This window comes from Bombus pascuorum, chromosome 9 (assembly GCF_905332965.1).
Source record: "Bombus pascuorum chromosome 9, iyBomPasc1.1, whole genome shotgun sequence".
NCBI lineage: Eukaryota > Metazoa > Arthropoda > Insecta > Hymenoptera > Apidae > Bombus > Bombus pascuorum.
Genome location: NC_083496.1, coordinates 4,122,883 through 4,140,285, shown reverse-complemented (window position 1 = coordinate 4,140,285; position 17,403 = coordinate 4,122,883). Strand labels below are relative to the sequence as shown.

Genomic DNA, 17,403 nt, shown 5'->3' with positions numbered 1-17,403 from the left:
TTCAACGTTTGATAATGTCCCCATAAGAAAGCATTTTTCGGTGCTTGAATCTTTGATCGCCTCCTGCAATTTTTCTCGTTTGCTACCTCCGCATCTCTCATTTTGTATGGCTGTATATTTATCAAGAGGTTTCGAATCAAATCAAAAAGGCAACTGCGTTTATGGTCTTTGTAGCTAATTCTACTACTTGGTCTTTTACCTGCCAAACGACATTTAAGTAGAAATTCGTTCATTTACGCATCGGTAAACTACAAAATACGGTAAAACCATAGTTCCGCTTCGTACATATAGAATGAGGATTTAGTAGATACCTTTAGAACGAATAAAATCTTTCCTTTCGATTCAGATGACTAAGCAAAATATCCGTAGTCCTAGCTTCATATACCTTCAAGACTCAAACAGGAGGGAAGGTCGTCCAGGTAAATTACCATTAGGGAAAGTTATATGTTTTCAAATTCCAAGTATAATTAAAGACTGATCAGAGATAAATAGAAATTTCACTTTTGAAATGGCGTTTCCTCGTATACCTGTGATCGTATAACGCATTACGTGTGTTTGTGTGCATTTTGCTATTCTGAAAAAGGTTGTGATGACGATTCAAGTACGAAGTCCGAATTATATTATTTATTCTTTATCCCCAATAAATGGAAGACTCGATAATTTTTATGCTACAAATAGTATATATATACAAAAATGAAAAAGAATTATCGGTTTATCATTATGTACACTCGATCACGTTAAGGACACCTCTCAATTACGTTAATAACAGTGATTCATCTTGTATCTGTTTGCGCAATATCTCAGCCTCGTCTTCACTGCTGCTACTAAAATAATTAATTATATTTCTCCGTTTACTTCTTTTCGTTTGCCGGTTCGATTGCTTATCACGAGACCGTCTACGTTTTCGTTTTTCAAGCTTTAGTTCAGCCTTCTCTAGTTCAGACAGTTCGCTGTCTCGAGTAATATCTTCGCCGTCACTTTTATCTTCTGCTATACAAAAGGAATCCTGAAAAACAGCATCACCACTTTTAAATTTATGCGTTTATACGTTATTTTTATATTCGCAAGACTATTTATTTTACTTACATTAATATAAGTTTCTGGTGTTTGAGTTTCAGCCTGTGAATATACATCTATACTAGAATTAAGCGTACGTTGCTGCTTGAAAAGGAAATCACCCTGCCTTTTTATCGGGCTCCTAATGGTTTGTAAGTAATGAGCATGCATGTCAGATGTATCATGTATATTCTGTGTATACCTAACAAAATCTTCTAGATCATCATCGGTTTCAGAACTTTCATCCGTTGTATCGTCATTTGCGGAAACCTCCGCTTCCTCGCATATAAACTCATTTTTTGGTTTTCTTAACTTTCGTTTGCGATTACGCTTTCGGAAACATTCTACTTCGTTCTTCTGATTTTTACATCTTCTTGTATCGTTCGATTCGCTGACGAAGTAAATGCTTCTTTCCTCTTTCGCAGATACCTCATCGTTCATCGAATCGTTCTTATTTCTGGAGCAACTGTTTTTTAAATTCCGAGATTTTCTTACGTTCGATAATTTTTTCGCTATAGTCGTACATCGAGAAGCGTTCTGCTTTGAGATATCCATTGGCTTTTTAAACGAAATCCATTCTTCGTTATCTGAAAAATATGCTTCTTCGTTGATTTCCGCTTTTACCAATGTTTCGCTCTTTCGTTTTTCTTCAAACGTGTCGAATTTCGTATGATTTTCTACAGCGTCAGTCGGAACTTCAAAATCGTCGTCCCATTCGAATTCTTCCATTTTTAACTCGGTATCGATCGATCGATCGTTCGAACCGTTTCGATTTCTCGGTTTATCAAAAGTCTGTTCATCTTTATATTCAATTGGGTTAACCGTTTCTTTATCGTAATTTGACTGGTCATCGACTTGCAGTAAGAAACTTTCGTCTTGAAATATATCATCTTCGGATTCCTCGAACGTTTTCGAATCGGTCGAGTTGGAATTTATGTGAGGTATTTCCTTGATTGCTTGCGTTATACTAAAAATGCGATTATCTTCAAATTCGAGCATTTCCGACGAGTAACTACTCTTATCTGCCGTTCCTTCGTTACGATTTTTTTCAAAATCACGTTTACATTGGTGAATCGAAGTCGAAGAAAAATTTTCGCTTATTTCGATCGTCCCTTCCAAACGTATATCGCTTTTTGATTTGAAATTGTGATTTAACTTTATATCATTGGGAGAATTTTTTATTTGTACATCGTTATTAACATCGGTATCTTTTGTACAATTTCGTTCAAAATTATCAATTTCAGAATCATCGGATGTTTCATCCAATAGGTCTTCGAACGTACTAAATTCCAAATCTTGCAACGTGTTATTTTTATTTCCTGCTTCGACTGGTTCTAACATGTCGTTCTTTACGCATCGACCGGAAGCGATTGAAACATCACAAATAGAGTGTATATTGCTATTTTGAGGATTATTTTCTTCGTTATCTAATAAATCGTTTTCGTTTGAATCACTACTATCGTCGAGCAAATCTTCAAATCTAGAACACGATAATCGTTGAGATTTGTCAACGACTTCTGTTATTCTACTTTCCAATACAGATTCATTATAATACAAATCGTTATCGTCGTTGTTCTCACTAGCGTTATCTAATTTATTTTTATTACAATTGAGTGGAATGACATCGTTTAGTGTGATTAAACAATCAAGAATTTTAATATCAGGTATAGAGAATTCAAAAAAATCTTTTTTAGTAGAATACGATAACATGTGACATTTATCGATTTTGCATTCATTCTTTATTTTCTCTTCTTTTTCAGAGATCCTTAAAGCGCATATCGTAAGAAAATCAACAGCCTCGTTATCGCAAGAAAGAATTTTCACATCTGATGACGGTATAGCTTTACAACCGTTATTATTTTGAGTTATTTTGGAATTAAATATTTCGGAACTACCCTTTTTGTGTTCTTTAATTTGTTCGATTTTCAAATATTTCATCATTGAAAAGTTAGCTCCATCTTTTTGCGATTCAAAATTGGATTCTAAAGTACGTATACAATTAACGTATTTATTAAAACAACTTACAAAGAAACACTGTAATGAAAACAATTTTACAAGATTGTTACCTGTATTGCTAATTATTTTTAAGGTATTCTGGCATCCTTTTTCTGATTTTTTATCTGATTTTCCTTTGTTCTTTTTATATTTTGTAACTGGACTTTTTGGTTGCACAGAAATCTGCATTCTTAGACATTCCGGTGTGAAAGCATCAGGGATCATACGAGGATTGTTTTGATAAAGCGAAGAGAAAATATTACTTGTATTTAATATCTTATAATTCAAAGAATCTCTTCTAGCCATTGTGGATTTTAATGTCTATAATATAATAACATTATCATCTAATATATGAAGTACTTTAAATATTTTGGAATGCTATGTTTTTTACTACCTCATGTTCTTTTCCATCTGTAACTAGAATAATTATATGCCCATCGCGTTTTCGACCCGTTCTTCCCATTCTTTGTACTAACCGCGTAGGTGAATGTTGAGATACATCGAAACATATTATCAAATCTACTTCTCCAACATCCAATCCTTCTTCTCCTATTAAATATCAGGCGAAAATATTTCACAAAGCTTTATTTTCATTAACAGTGTGTTACTCCTTTATACTACTGTATATATTACACTACATACCTATACTTGTAGATATAAGAACATTAACATGATTATTTCTAAAATTCTCTAACGCTTTTATCTGTTGCTTTTGTTTTTGTCCAGCTTGGCCAACAAACATTTGTGGCCTTATTAATGGTCGGCATTGTAACAATAGAATATAAACTTCACTCACGATATCCCGATACTGTACAAGAGAAATAATAAAATAACAATAATAAAATTCTACTCCAGCAATGAACTTGAAAATCACAAACCTCGACAAAAACTATAGCTCTTGTATCGCTTTGTTTCTCTTCATTTTTCTTAAAATGATGCAGAAGTAATTCTTTTAACTTGTCAAACTTAGTATGTCCAAATATAAGATTTTGTGGTATCTGAAATTAATTTTTGAGTTACACATAAAAAATATCAAATCTGCTGCATTTTATATAAGATTGTACGAACTTCCATTCCAGCTTCTTCACATAAAATCTGTATATCCGGGAATGGGCCAAGATATGTTGTAATATCTTCAAGCAATGTCTGCAATTGTGGTTCATCATTCATCCAAAACTTATCAGAATGATCTATTACAACAACGAAATAAGTAGTTAAATGTGAATTTTATGAATAAACTGAAAATAAAATGAGAATTCCATACTTTGATAAAATTTATGAAATGCTCGAAGTCCATCTCTAATCATAAGTTCATAAGCATGGTACATTGTCATTAATATATTTAATGTCTTTATAATTTGCCCATAACTTCCTGATTTATGTGTTTTCTTTTGATATTCCTTTAATAAATGAAATATCTAAAACAATGAAACAAATCGTCTTACATTATTATTATTACCATCTAATATCTAGTAGTATAATTTACCCTTCCTTTCGAAATATTTGCTGTATGTCCATGAAGGATATTATGTTGAAGTAAAATTTTAACATGACGATCCATGATAAAGATATACCTCTCTTTGTATTCAGCTAATTTTTTGTTAAGTGGTACTAAAATTATATCAACTTTTCTTTTATTAATATAAGGTATAATATCCAAAGAGGTTTCATCTCTTAATTCTATATGAGCAATTAATAAATTCTGTAGCACCTATAAAAGATAATTTAGTTATTTGTATAAACTATAGTACAACTATAAAAAGTATTTTAGTAATGTCTATATACATTTTAGTAATCTTTATATAACAAAATGTACCTCATGAACGTTATCAATTTTATTTCCTGGTGTAGCAGAAAGGGCTAATACCCTGAAAGTTTGATTCTTCCCATTTAATAATCGAATGCACTATGAATATAAAACATACTGCACATTATTCAAATTATTAATAAGTATTATAATTAAAACTTTTTGGTGTTCCTTTATTTATTTATTTACGAATGATAACTTTCTTGTATGGAATAGATACCTCACAGTAAGAATGTTTTCCTAATGCCTTATGAGCTTCATCTATAACTACACATTTTACTAAATCACTAGGTACAACATTTTTGTCTAAATCATTATGGAAAACTTGAGGAGTAGCAAATATTACTCTTTTTTTTGACCACGCTATTTCACGCTGCTTGTGGTTGACTGCTCCTGTAAAAATATAATATTTTGATAGTAAAGTAAATATAAATATATAATTTATATAATATTTAAAACATTTAACGGATTATTAATATATCATTAATATACCGGTAAGCTCGATAGTTTCTATACTAGGAATTCCCATTGTATTATGACATGCAAAAATTTGTTGAGCAACTAATGGTTTGGTGGGTGCTAAAAATACAACCTTCCCACATGGATACCATCTCCAAAAGTTATACATTACAACCGCAGCAATAAATGTTTTCCCCAATCCTAATAAGAATAAAAAAAAAATATATATATATAAGAGAGAAATAGAATATATGTACATGCTTTTTTGTATGCAATATTTTAAAAGAATAATTTACCAGTGGGTAAACAAACCAATGTATTCTTGTATAAACATGCTTGAACTATATTGAACTGATAATCTCTGATAGGATAATTCTCAGGATATATCCATGTTTTACCAGCAGATAAATCAAATCCTTTTGTTCCTTCATCAGACGAAATGCGAGAATTTTGTGATAATTCCATTTGCAAAGTTCTTCTTTCAATCAATTCCCAGTTACAGAGAATTTATATATTTTATCATTTTGGTATATTTACATATATTTTAATAAAGAATAACTTTTTGAGTAGATTTCGAAACGACTCGTATTTGTAAATAACTGTTTTCGTATATAATTAATGATAATTAGTTAACCTGTGAAATGAAAATTGTAATTTTTGTAGTAATTTGTATAGTAAACAATAAATTGACACAATGATCAAAATGTAAACATTATATATCTATTATGTACGATAAAACTTATTGAAACTTAAATTTTGTTCCTTTTACTAATCTAGTAAAAACGCTACATCATACTAGGGAATTTTTTTACGTGGCACAAAATCGGATCGTAGGATCAAAGATTTCCTCTGGTAGGATCTTTTTCGATTTGTACGCGTATATGAAATTCCTGGAATTAATTTGAAAGTATTAAAATCATTTTTATATTGCTATTACCACAATTATCAATATGTTAATTATTGTAGTCGTAAAAAACTTTATATCGTTAGTATAATTTATAACTTAATATAATTGTGGTAATAAACGTTCAAAAATCTAATATACATATGTTTTTACAAATGGAACACATTTCATTTGTCATATAGAGGTATTGGGAGGTAAAAAGATGGGATTGTCAAAAATTATTTAGAAATTAATTTATTGTACGTAAAGATATACAGAAAAGTATATGGTCATTTGGGTCGGTCAGCATATAAAACAGATGTAGATAGACGTAATCATCTTTACGCGGCTATATACGAACAGTGCTTAATAGAAAGAAACTAAAAGCCGAAATATAATAGACTAGATCCCGTTGATTACGATGTATGATTTGTTGATAAATGACTATTTAATGCAGCTTTATGGGTGAACTTTTTTAAACAAATCAGGCATTCATGGGTTTTTTCGTTTGTGTGCACGGATAAATGTTTTTTCAACATTGCTTTATCCTTAAATATTTTCTGACATGCACTACATTCAAATGGTCGTTCTGCTGCGTGTACTAATATATGACTATTTAACGTTGTTTTCTGAATAAATGTTTTATGACATATATAGCATTCGTGTGGTCTATCACCAGTGTGAATTAACATATGTTTCCGCAACGAAGATTTCTCTTTGAAGGATTTTTCACAAATATGACAGACGTGCCGTTTATCGCCAGTATGCATAAGCATATGAGAATTTAATCTAGTTTTTTCTCTAAAGGCCATATTACATAGCTCGCATGCAAATGGCTTTTCGCCCGTATGTATCAAAGTATGTCGATTTAAATCCGATTTACGTGTAAATATTTTATCGCAGACTGCACAATCATATTGACCCCCGGTATGTAATAGCATATGGCTATTAAGATCTGATTTTCGAGCACAAGCCTTATGACATATCTGACATGTATGTGGTTTTTCACCTGTGTGGACAAGCATATGAGAATTTAATTTTGCCTTTTCGCGAAAGGTCATTAGGCATTCTTTACACTCGTATGGTCTTTCTCCAGTATGAACCATTGTATGCCTTATTAATTCTGACTTTCGTTTGTACGTTTTTTCACAAATATTACATGCGTGTGGTTTTTCACCACTGTGCGCTAACATATGGTTGTTCAATGCTGTTTTCTGTGTGAACGATCTATGACACATTGTACACTTGAACTGTTTGTTTCCACTGTGTAATGTCATGTGCATATTCAACTTTGCTTTTTCCCTAAATGTTGCAAAACATACATCGCATTTGTATGGACGTTCCTCTGTATGAGTAAGCACATGACGATTTAGACTAGATTTCTCTTTAAATGTCGCGTGACAAACATCACATTCAAATACTCTTTCCTCTATGTTCAATGATTGATCATGCTCAGAATCTGGTCTTTTCATAAACACTTGTTGTAACGCATCATTGTCATATGGTTTTTCTAGCACATGCATTTGCATGTGACTACGCAAACACCATTTGTAAGCAAATCGCTTTTGACAGACATTGCATTCCAGTGGGCTCATTCCAACATGAGTCAACATATGAGCATGTAAACTAGAATTATCCTGAAAATTTTGTTGGCAAACTTCACATTGATTTCCACTACAGTGCATTCTCAAGTGAGTAACCATAGAATCATTATTCAAAAACCATTTTTTGCAAATTGAACATTGTATTTTATAAAATTTCGGTTGCTGTCCATTTTGACAGAACCCAGGATGTTTTTCTGCATCATGCACTTGAGCAAAGTTTGGATTGGTTAAGCTCCTTTGTACAGCACCATCTTCTTTGTCACACAAATTCGTGCTTGCAATTTGTGCCGTCCAATTTTGATGACTACTGGATTCCCCATCCAATTCGAGTTTTACCTAGAATCGTTTTGTTGGATCGATTGACTCTTCTACAAACAAAACTCAACCGCTGACAATTTTGAACGAAATTTACCATTTCATTAGAGAAGTCAACTTCGTTATTTTCGATAGGTAAAAATACCTTCTCGAATGTCCCAGAGCAGATGTCCTCCATGTAGTCTGGATCAAATCTATCGCCTGGTTCCTCTTTAAGTACAACGCTTACAATGTTTTCGTCCTTAAAGTAAGGTTTAAGTTAGAGTCCTTGTGGAAGCATTGTATTGTATGGTGCTGCTGTTTCATAGAAAACGTTTACCATAACCTGACTGTCTATGTTTAACGCATCCATCGGTTCATCTTTCACTTTAAAATCTTCCATTTGCTATGATTTAGTCTGAAAGAGAAATTTATTTATTTATCTGGTCTTATCATGTTTTGCATATAAACAACCTGATTATAGCATAAGAAGCACATATAATGTTTTAAAAATGTAGTCAATAATAGCGTACAGAGTCGTGTAACCTTAAATGTATATATACGGCGAACAATTTAGTCGATTCAAAGATTTTTACGCATGCAATCATTTTATTCATAAGATTCTATTTCATACGATAATTCCGTTCCGTTATTTGTTACAACCAAACTAAGTGCACACGATGATTTTTTTATATCTATACTTACTACGGAAATTACACATTTCACCCACAAAGCAGAACGAGCAAATCAAAATCTGTTAATTGCTATTCTGCTTGTTTTCCGTTTTAGCGTATTCAATTTCTTGTACTCTTTACGATTATACAGATATCCTTTTATTTTCTTGCAAAAAATTATATCTGTTGAATCGATCGATTTACTTCTATATCACGAAACTATACTGCGCGTTCTACCACACATGACAAGCACACGTTACATAAATACCATACATCTACTGCACAATTGTATGTATGTAAGTACATACGTAAATTCGTTGCTTGACCATACCACTATCTAACAAGTTTTACACGGAACTGCAACTTGAATGATCACGCTCGATAACGATATATTACAGAACACATCTTTTTCAATACATATTATATGTGTATATATTTATTTATGACGTATATCTATTAAAACAAAAAAAGAGAACGGATCAAGTTATTTTTATTTCGAATTATTTATTGCAAATATCTTATATGAAATTATTCGTTTTTAATTATCTATTTTAATATCTTTTTTCTCCTCTCCGTTCTTCTGATAACCCTAGTTAAACATAATTGATAATATTTCATAGAAATATTATTATTTTCTAAATGTATTTTTTTATCTTATTCGAATAGTCGGAAAAATTTATTTATTTCGATACATTCTACCTCATTATAATAATTAGATTATAATAATTAGATTATAATATTAGATTAAATTGACGTATATTGTATCTTCACTGCTCATATAACGAAGAGAAGTATATGTATATATAGACAAAAATAATGAATTAAAAATTTCTAACGTTAATTTATGTATTTACTTCTATTATAAATGATACTTATTATTGGATGCACACAATGTTCTATCTATGTTTATCTTTTCTCCAAAAATTTATGATCTATTTCATAGAAAGGGCCTCGTTTGGTGATGTAAACTAGGGAGAACTCTATTAGATTGGCTAGTGAATGTTCATAAATTGTAATGTCTTAATGTAACATTATCAGTAGGAAGGATATATAGCTGAGCGATACTTTTAATATCTGGTAAACGATGCTAGATAAAAGACAAAGGCAGAAGAAGGAAAAGAAAAGGTAAGAAAAGTAGGCTTCATACATTATAAAACGTTAACATCGTTAGAGGAAATAATTTTCTCGTGGTTAAATGGAGCGGTCTCTTTGATCTTGCCATGATTATAATCAAGCTTTTCGCTTTCGTGGATTTCAGACTTACACACTCGCATTCGTACGCGGTATTGTGCACTCCTTCGGACTATATGCATACATGTGTCGTAAAGAGACTTTGAATGAACACCAATAAATGATGCAACGAATCGTGAAAAAACAGTATTAAGCATCTCCACCTATTTGACTTACTAACATTTGTTCTGCCAAGAAATAAAGAGACGTTTGAAGAAATGCATTTACAGAATTACAGAATAAGTAGACCACTTGAAGTACGGTAAATCGCTCTTTCCCAGCGGATATCTATATATATTTAAGAAATATCAGAATTTAAATATCACTATCATTAACTTTGCGATTTGTTTCGCAATTACCTTTCATAATTCTATAAATCAATTCACTTGCTGTGATTAATAATAACCCATAGATACATATGTCGAAATTAATCAACAATACGAAAAATAACAGCGTCGATATATCTTCGATCACGTTAATCGCTCTATAATTATAGTTGTGTATATTTAATAAAAACAAAAAATAAAATTGGAAAGAAAAATAAGAGAAAATAATATGTATCTGATGAGTCGTATGCAATCTTCTACAGTAGCTCCTAAAACGTGATTAGAAGTCTCATAATCATATCTCGAATCCTTCATATTTGCAAGGTGAAAGCAAAGATTTTCTAATTGGCAGCAAATATGAAGGATTAATACTCCAAAAAAGTTATCGACCCCGACATAACAAAATGAGGCTATCAACAAATTGATACATCGAACAGCGTACATTATTTCAAAATATAAAGTTTTGGAGACATTATAAGGGTAAAAGTTGGCAATGGGAGGAGCTTTCTTGCATCTGTCCCGTTCATTACGTATCGAATAATAATACTGAATCTCGGTAGAATCATCAGCAGCCGTATCAAGATATATACTAATATATAACTGAATATATTGACCGTTCTTGCCACTCTTATTTTAAGAGAGCAACGAAAATCCGATTAAGATTAACAATAAACAAAAATTATTTGAAAAATATCAACTAATTATAAAATACATTTGCTGAACGTTCCATCTTTGACCTTGACATATTCATCGCATTCAAACTTTTTTAAATGCTATTGTTATCGTTTCTTTCTTTTCTTACGCGTGAACAGCAATAAAAATATCAAATGACAATGTTAAGTACTCACGATAATAACCTTACAACATGAAAAAGATAGTAAAATGTTTAATACTTTATTTTGTTCTCGGTCGTGAGAAACGAAATTTGTTTCTAACGTCGTTGCTTGTTAACATACAGGTTACTTTTTCACTTGTGAAAGTAACTGGAAACAACAACGATGAAACATTTTTTTGTCAACTTAACTTTTAAATAGACGGGGGAAATAGTTTCTCGTTTCTCCTTTCTCTCGTACATTTTTAATAGCTCTGATAGGTTCGGACGATCGATCAACTAGATCCTGTAAACGCTTTCTTTCGAAGAAAAACCAAACGTTTCACGTCACGATATTATGAATGATATCTTCCTACTGTACAATCGTTCTTTATACAATTTAACAATCTTTCCAAAATACAGATTGCGAGTACAGCAAACTGCACATATTTGATTTATACGTATAATATCTTTCCCAAATGCTATTTGTTAAACTCAAAACTCGTAATTAATATATGTAAGAACTGTTACACGTATGTACGTTTAAGCGAAAGTAGGTTCCGAAGGAAGACACACAACGGTGGAGATATTGAATCGAGTATTTTTATCATTCCGATCTATATATATATATATATATATACAGGTATTAAAGTTCAGATATTTTTCGATAAAATTTATTTCAAAATTTAAATACTCGTATCCGTTTTATTTATGTTTCTTTATGAACATTTCGCACAATTTCAAAAGTTTTCATTCAATTTGTATCTCGAAAAAATGTGTTCCTAGTTCGCATAATATACAATACGTACGCTAACAGGCAGAGTTAGAATGATTGTGAATCGATGTATCCTTTCTTTTCGAATCATGATCAGCAATTGCTTTCTCCCGACACAGTTTTCTATGCGTTACGTTCTTTGTGGTAATCTCATTGCAGGTGCTACCTCACGCACATTTGAGTAAATTGTCACGAGCCAAATGCCAAGAAAGATTCGTAAGCTCTCCGCGCGGAGCGCCGGTGTGTGAACGACCTGTCGAAAGGCTAAATGTCGTATTTACTTATTTTAATTACCCAAGTTTTTTATGTTTCGGCACTATTTTAAGTTTGGCATTTTTTCAAAACTGTGTGACGCTAACGGAAAACAATAATTCCTGTGAAATCTAACCAACAGGTCAAAGAAACTATTTGAAGGCGGTCGCATCACGTACTGGTAGGCGTTGCTGTCATTTGGCTTCTCTTCCTCTTTATTATTTTCTCTAAATTTTCTACCGCATAATTTTTTACGATTTACATCTTTATTTCCTCTTAGAACGTAACAATTAATCTTTCAATCATTTTCGATTATCACATATATCCTATAATACATCAAAATTATTCTTTGAGAAGATGATGCTCTTGCAACAAATACAATTGACAGATTCAAATCTGTTACTCTCCAGGATCCTCTTGTCGTTTGATATATATGATTAAATACTCGTTAGACTACGTGTTTTGCAAATATGTTAACATATACAGATGTTTAAAGCATTATACTCTTTGATTTTAATTGTATCTGAAGTATTTTAATATTAATATAATTATTGTAGGAAGGGCAATGTTTGCCAAAAAGAAGAAGAAACCACAAATATCTACTCCAACAAATTTTGAACATCGTGTACATACTGGATTTGATAAACGCGAAGGAAAGTTCATTGGACTTCCATTGCAGTGGGCTTCTATTGTTGGAAACAATCAGATTTTGAAATCTACAAACAGACCATTACCCTTGGTAGATCCAAGTGAAATTACACCCACGGAAATTTTAGATCTGAAAACTATTGTTCGAGGGCATAATGATCCAAAGGGAAGGACTTCCACCGGTGAGAAAAATACTGAAAATGGATTGCCCAAAACTAGCACAGTTGCTAGATCTAACTCTCTTCGTTCTTCAAGCCCACCAAGACTCAGAAGGGATTACAGGTAACCTTTTTCTATGTGTGTGAAATTAGGGTGTTATTATAAATAAGAAAGACGTTATTATAGGTGTTACTGTATATAACAAACGTGTTATTGTAGGTGTTATTATAATTATTAAGTATCTTATTACACTTTTATGTTACAGGCATAATAGTAATTTGCCACCATCTGTGCCAGAAGGTCAAGAAATACCCTCTAGTACCAATCAAGTACAAGGATATACTAATTTTGGAAAGCAACATAATTACCTTGATAAAATGAGACAAAATTCACCCAATGTTGCAAGCACGTTGCATCCTAATGCGCAAAATATGATCCCAAATCTTCAGAATCTCAATCCAAATATGCAATCATCTCCCAATTTAACGCATGTTGGTTCTAATGCCCAGAATTTATCTTTAAATTTCCAAAACTTGAGTCCCATTACAACCCCACAGTGTCCTATACAAAGTCCTAGTACTCCCCAACTCGTAGATTCTGAATTTCATAGGCTAAATACTCAGATGACTACAAGTACGTCTGGACAATACAACGGAAACGTTCAGGTAAGCAGTGCTATGCATAAGTGTTATTACATTTTATCAATGTTTAAAAATATATATCATTATTTATACAGGCTTCACATATCGAAACATCCTCGAGGGATCAACAAGTAACTCAAAATACTCTTTTGCATAAGCTGCAACCTAAAATTTCACCTGTTGGATCCATCGCTTCACAGCGACCGTTGAGCCAATTGAGTACGCATAATGTTAATAAATATTCACAAGCCTACAGTACGCCAGAAAATCCATCCATTTTGCAATCTCATATAAAAAAACCTATTGAAACGTCTCAATCGATGCATAATTTGTCAAAGTCCAATCTACCGTCCTCCGGAAACAGTTCGACACCTGATCAAAATCAAAATATGAAGAGTGCTTTATCTTCGGGAAATCTAGCAGTCGGTTCAAGTTCGAGTACGACGAACAAACAAACAGCAGAACAAAGACTCACTCATGAACAATTTCGAGCGGCTTTACAGATGGTGGTAAGAAACTAAAGATTAGCATCAATAATCAATATGAAAAAAATACGATACTTGACGATACTTTTTATTTCGTTTTAATCGTTACTGTTATACTACGTAATGCTGTAGGTAAGTCGTGGCGATCCAAGAGAAAATTTAGAAAATTTTCTTAAAATCGGAGAAGGAAGCACTGGAACAGTATGTATAGCAACTGAAAAAAATACAAATCGGCAAGTGGCAGTGAAGAAAATGGATTTAAGAAAACAGCAGCGGCGTGAACTACTTTTTAACGAAGTGGTTATCATGCGAGACTACCACCATCCGAATATTGTCGAAATGTATGACAGTTTCTTGGTAGATGACGAATTATGGGTCGTGATGGAATACCTTGAAGGTGGAGCGCTTACGGATATTGTCACGCATTCTCGGATGGACGAAAGTCAGATTGCCACAGTGTGTTCTCAATGTTTGAAACCACTTGCATATTTACATTCTCAAGGTGTTATTCATAGGGACATCAAGTCTGATTCGATATTACTAACAGCCGATGGTAGAGTTAAATTATCCGACTTTGGATTTTGTGCTCAAGTGTCTCAAGAATTGCCCAGGCGAAAGTCTCTCGTTGGAACGCCATATTGGATGAGCCCAGAAGTTATTTCTAGGTGAATTATAACTTTTCTGTTCGATTTCGTATAAGTGTTCTATTTTCAATTCATTAATATGATATATCGTGTACATGTATATATATGTATATGTATTCATATATGCATTCACTGTTTCAGGTTGCCATACGGTCCTGAAGTAGACATTTGGTCATTAGGTATAATGATCATCGAAATGGTTGACGGAGAGCCACCGTTTTTTAACGAACCTCCTTTACAAGCTATGAGACGTATAAGAGATATGCCTCCTCCAAAGTTGAAAAATTCTCATAAAGTGAGTTCAAAATATTCCACAATATATTATTTATGCAGACATAATGATATGGTTTATATGGATTATTTATTGATACGATTGTCACCGTTGTTATTCAAAAGGTCAGTCCGCGTCTTCAAGGGTTTTTGGAAAGAATGCTTGTTCGTGATCCGGCGCAAAGAGCCACGGCTACTGAATTGTTACAACATCCATTTCTTAGGCAAGCACAGAGTCCAAGTATTTTAATTCCATTGATGAGGGGTTCCAGGCATACGAACTGCTAAGTGCTGAGAAGTTGGTGTAAAAAGACGGGTGTGGTAATTGATTTATTAACACGGACATAGATTACAAACGTAATCGTGTTTACGATTGTTTTTTTAGTTTGTTGTTAGATGGTACATTTTAGAATATATAGAATATAGGAACATTTAAGTGGCCTTTGATTGTTGAAAAAAGAAACTTACATTCCATTGTGGCCTTAATCTAGAAACGTTATATCATTTATCTACGTTGCCTATGACAGGCATTAACGTTGTAAAAGATACTTTTTTATACCGAATTATTTAACGAAGTATTGTACACATTCAAGTGCCTTAAGCAGCACTATTTTTGTGCTCTTCTATTTAGAACTTTCATTTCGATATCGATTTCGCTATTTGTTACCTATGAAATCATTCGCAAAATAATAGATACAAATCTCAATCCCTTCGTTGATTTAAATGACGATGAGAGATATTACTAATCAGCAGAATAAAAATATTTTTGCTAAATTATTGCTGTCATGCATGTACTTAAGATAACTAGTATGTAGTCATATTTAATTCAAGGGTGTCAATAAGACAAATTGAAGTATTCTGAGAAAGGAATAGTTAGCGTCGATTAATACATCGCTTAAATCGACGATCTATATGCCGTGTAGTTTAAAAAAGCAAAACATCGATTTTTTTATTCTAATTTATTTGATATGCGTTGGTATAACGCTTTAAATATACGCGACTGGAATAAAAGTTGTTGCAGCTCGACAAACAATCGCCTAATCTTTTGAGGCTGATAAAATAACGTGATAAAATCGCCATAAAGTGATTCAAATTACTCGAATATTAGATCCAGTGCGCTTTCTTCAGTATTCTTAATATACATATAACACAACATATAACAAAAAATATATCTTAGGATCAAAAGTGCGCTAAGAAAAATATGCCGTTAGTAAATAGACATCTGTAATTATTAACGTACTTTTCAACATGTAGATATTTCATGTGGAATTAACTAGAGAAGTTTCGAACAATAGGTGTTCCATTATATTAATTAATATATTTTAAGATAAACCGCAATGATACCCAATGCCATTTACTTTGATCGAATAAAAGATCAAAATACAATACGGACAAAGGCCATCGATCGGATAGATGATTTATGATAACGATAATTTAAGATACGCATCGCAATAGAATTTTTGCAAAATGTAGATATTATCGAATTTCATTACATAGATGAAACATTTAAGCAAGAACAGTGACCGTAAAGTGAAATGAATTACTACCTAGCTACTCGCCATTTATAGAAATTTAAGAAACAAAAATTATGCGAAACAATCGTTATGCGTTTGTCGTAATCCTTACAAGATACTTCACAAATGATATTTGCATCTGCCTCTCTTTATTTTTCTTTCTACCTGTACACATGGAGGTGCACGCCTGCGACTACAGAATCTGTATGTATGTATACGATAACATATTGACTATTCATAATTGATATTAAACAATTTAATAGAATGAAATCAAAAATATATGACAAAATAAAAAATAAATTTAATCAATAGATTTACAAAAATATACTTCAGACGTAATAAAAAGTCCATTATGCATTTTTTATTCCATGAATAACACAATATCTTCTATAAGAATTTACATTAGTACAATGGCAAAAAATGAATCGATTGCTAAATCGTTGATCCCATTACCTTCGATACCTTAATTCGATATCCATTAAGGAATACATGTTGGCGTAATTAAAAAATGTATACATTACGTTTCAATATTTCTTTCAATTCAACAAATATTTCGATTATAATAGAAAATATATGGAAATTCGAAACAATTCACAAATTCTCGTGCAACATCGATTCTTTCAAGGATATATACTATGTATTATGTGATGACTAAGAAACGTCGACGAAAGAAAAGATATAAATCGTATGAATACATAAAATGAAATCGATTTATCTTACCTTATAATCGTCAGAGGCGCTGATACCGTACGATTCGGATAGAAAGATATTTTGAAATACCATTTAGCCGATTGGTGGAATGTGACGAGCCTTCGCGCTAAGTATGCTTGGTCATTGGCGCCACTGACGTTTCTCAACCAAATTTAACCGATGTTT

The 17,403-nt window shown here is 32.3% G+C and overlaps 3 protein-coding genes and 1 long non-coding RNA gene across 6 annotated transcripts; 2 read left to right on the top strand and 2 right to left on the bottom strand.

The window, feature by feature from the left end:
• Window positions 1-694: 694 nt before the first annotated feature.
• Window positions 695-6,106, bottom strand: LOC132910972 (Fanconi anemia group M protein). Of its 2 annotated transcripts, XM_060967198.1 has the most exons (13): window positions 5,614-6,106; window positions 5,351-5,518; window positions 5,079-5,251; window positions 4,868-4,957; window positions 4,538-4,762; window positions 4,316-4,469; window positions 4,120-4,241; window positions 3,930-4,049; window positions 3,694-3,859; window positions 3,446-3,600; window positions 3,123-3,372; window positions 1,087-3,038; window positions 695-1,006 (listed from the first exon to the last, which is right to left on the bottom strand). In XM_060967198.1, exons 1-13 carry the CDS (start codon window positions 5,780-5,782, stop codon window positions 755-757), a joined length of 3,996 nt encoding a protein of 1,331 aa, XP_060823181.1. In that variant the 5' UTR covers window positions 5,783-6,106; the 3' UTR covers window positions 695-754. The 2 variants fall into 2 exon arrangements, with proteins under 2 accessions (XP_060823181.1, XP_060823182.1); XM_060967199.1 differs by lacking the exons at window positions 5,351-5,518; window positions 5,614-6,106 and having other exon boundaries at window positions 4,868-4,919; window positions 5,079-5,174.
• Window positions 2,817-4,301, top strand: LOC132910979 (uncharacterized). Its single transcript, XR_009658885.1, has 2 exons — window positions 2,817-2,891; window positions 4,131-4,301. It is a non-coding gene; the product is annotated as an uncharacterized LOC132910979 (long non-coding RNA).
• Window positions 6,107-6,439: 333 nt separating the features above from the next.
• On the bottom strand, window positions 6,440-12,082 carry LOC132910976 (gastrula zinc finger protein XlCGF57.1-like). 2 transcript variants are annotated; one of them, XM_060967208.1, is made up of 4 exons: window positions 11,949-12,082; window positions 8,439-8,516; window positions 8,217-8,360; window positions 6,440-8,140 (listed from the first exon to the last, which is right to left on the bottom strand). In XM_060967208.1, the coding sequence occupies exons 2-4, from the start codon at window positions 8,499-8,501 to the stop codon at window positions 6,617-6,619; spliced, it is 1,731 nt and encodes a 576-aa protein (XP_060823191.1). In that variant the 5' UTR covers window positions 8,502-8,516; window positions 11,949-12,082; the 3' UTR covers window positions 6,440-6,616. The 2 variants fall into 2 exon arrangements, with proteins under 2 accessions (XP_060823191.1, XP_060823190.1); XM_060967207.1 differs by lacking the exon at window positions 11,949-12,082 and adding an exon at window positions 8,804-9,131.
• A 65-nt stretch (window positions 12,083-12,147) lies between these two features.
• Window positions 12,148-16,875, top strand: LOC132910974 (serine/threonine-protein kinase PAK mbt). The gene is made up of 7 exons (XM_060967202.1): window positions 12,148-12,347; window positions 12,724-13,096; window positions 13,239-13,638; window positions 13,710-14,123; window positions 14,232-14,764; window positions 14,885-15,038; window positions 15,140-16,875. Exons 2-7 carry the CDS (start codon window positions 12,732-12,734, stop codon window positions 15,299-15,301), a joined length of 2,028 nt encoding a protein of 675 aa, XP_060823185.1. The 5' UTR covers window positions 12,148-12,347; window positions 12,724-12,731; the 3' UTR covers window positions 15,302-16,875.
• The last annotated feature ends 528 nt before the right edge of the window (window positions 16,876-17,403 follow it).

What these genes read in the sequence shown, in the direction of transcription:
- LOC132910972 (XM_060967198.1), bottom strand. Translation starts at nt 5,782, where the DNA reads ATGGAATTATCACAAAATTCTCGCATTTCGTCTGATGAAGGAACAAAA. An exon ending in AGAAACTATCGAGCTTACCG is followed by an intron (nt 5,252 to 5,350) that starts GTATATTAATGA and finishes ATATTTTTACAG; the next exon opens with GAGCAGTCAACCACAAGCAG. An exon ending in CAGATGGAAAAGAACATGAG is followed by an intron (nt 3,373 to 3,445) that starts GTAGTAAAAAAC and finishes ATTATATTATAG; the next exon opens with ACATTAAAATCCACAATGGC.
- LOC132910976 (XM_060967208.1), bottom strand. Translation starts at nt 8,501, where the DNA reads ATGGAAGATTTTAAAGTGAAAGATGAACCGATGGATGCGTTAAACATA. An exon ending in ACATAGACAGTCAGGTTATG is followed by an intron (nt 8,361 to 8,438) that starts GTAAACGTTTTC and finishes CCTTACTTTAAG; the next exon opens with GACGAAAACATTGTAAGCGT. An exon ending in TTGACTTCTCTAATGAAATG is followed by an intron (nt 8,141 to 8,216) that starts GTAAATTTCGTT and finishes AAACGATTCTAG; the next exon opens with GTAAAACTCGAATTGGATGG.
- LOC132910974 (XM_060967202.1), top strand. Translation starts at nt 12,732, where the DNA reads ATGTTTGCCAAAAAGAAGAAGAAACCACAAATATCTACTCCAACAAAT. An exon ending in AGCCCAGAAGTTATTTCTAG is followed by an intron (nt 14,765 to 14,884) that starts GTGAATTATAAC and finishes TCACTGTTTCAG; the next exon opens with GTTGCCATACGGTCCTGAAG. An exon ending in AGTTGAAAAATTCTCATAAA is followed by an intron (nt 15,039 to 15,139) that starts GTGAGTTCAAAA and finishes GTTATTCAAAAG; the next exon opens with GTCAGTCCGCGTCTTCAAGG.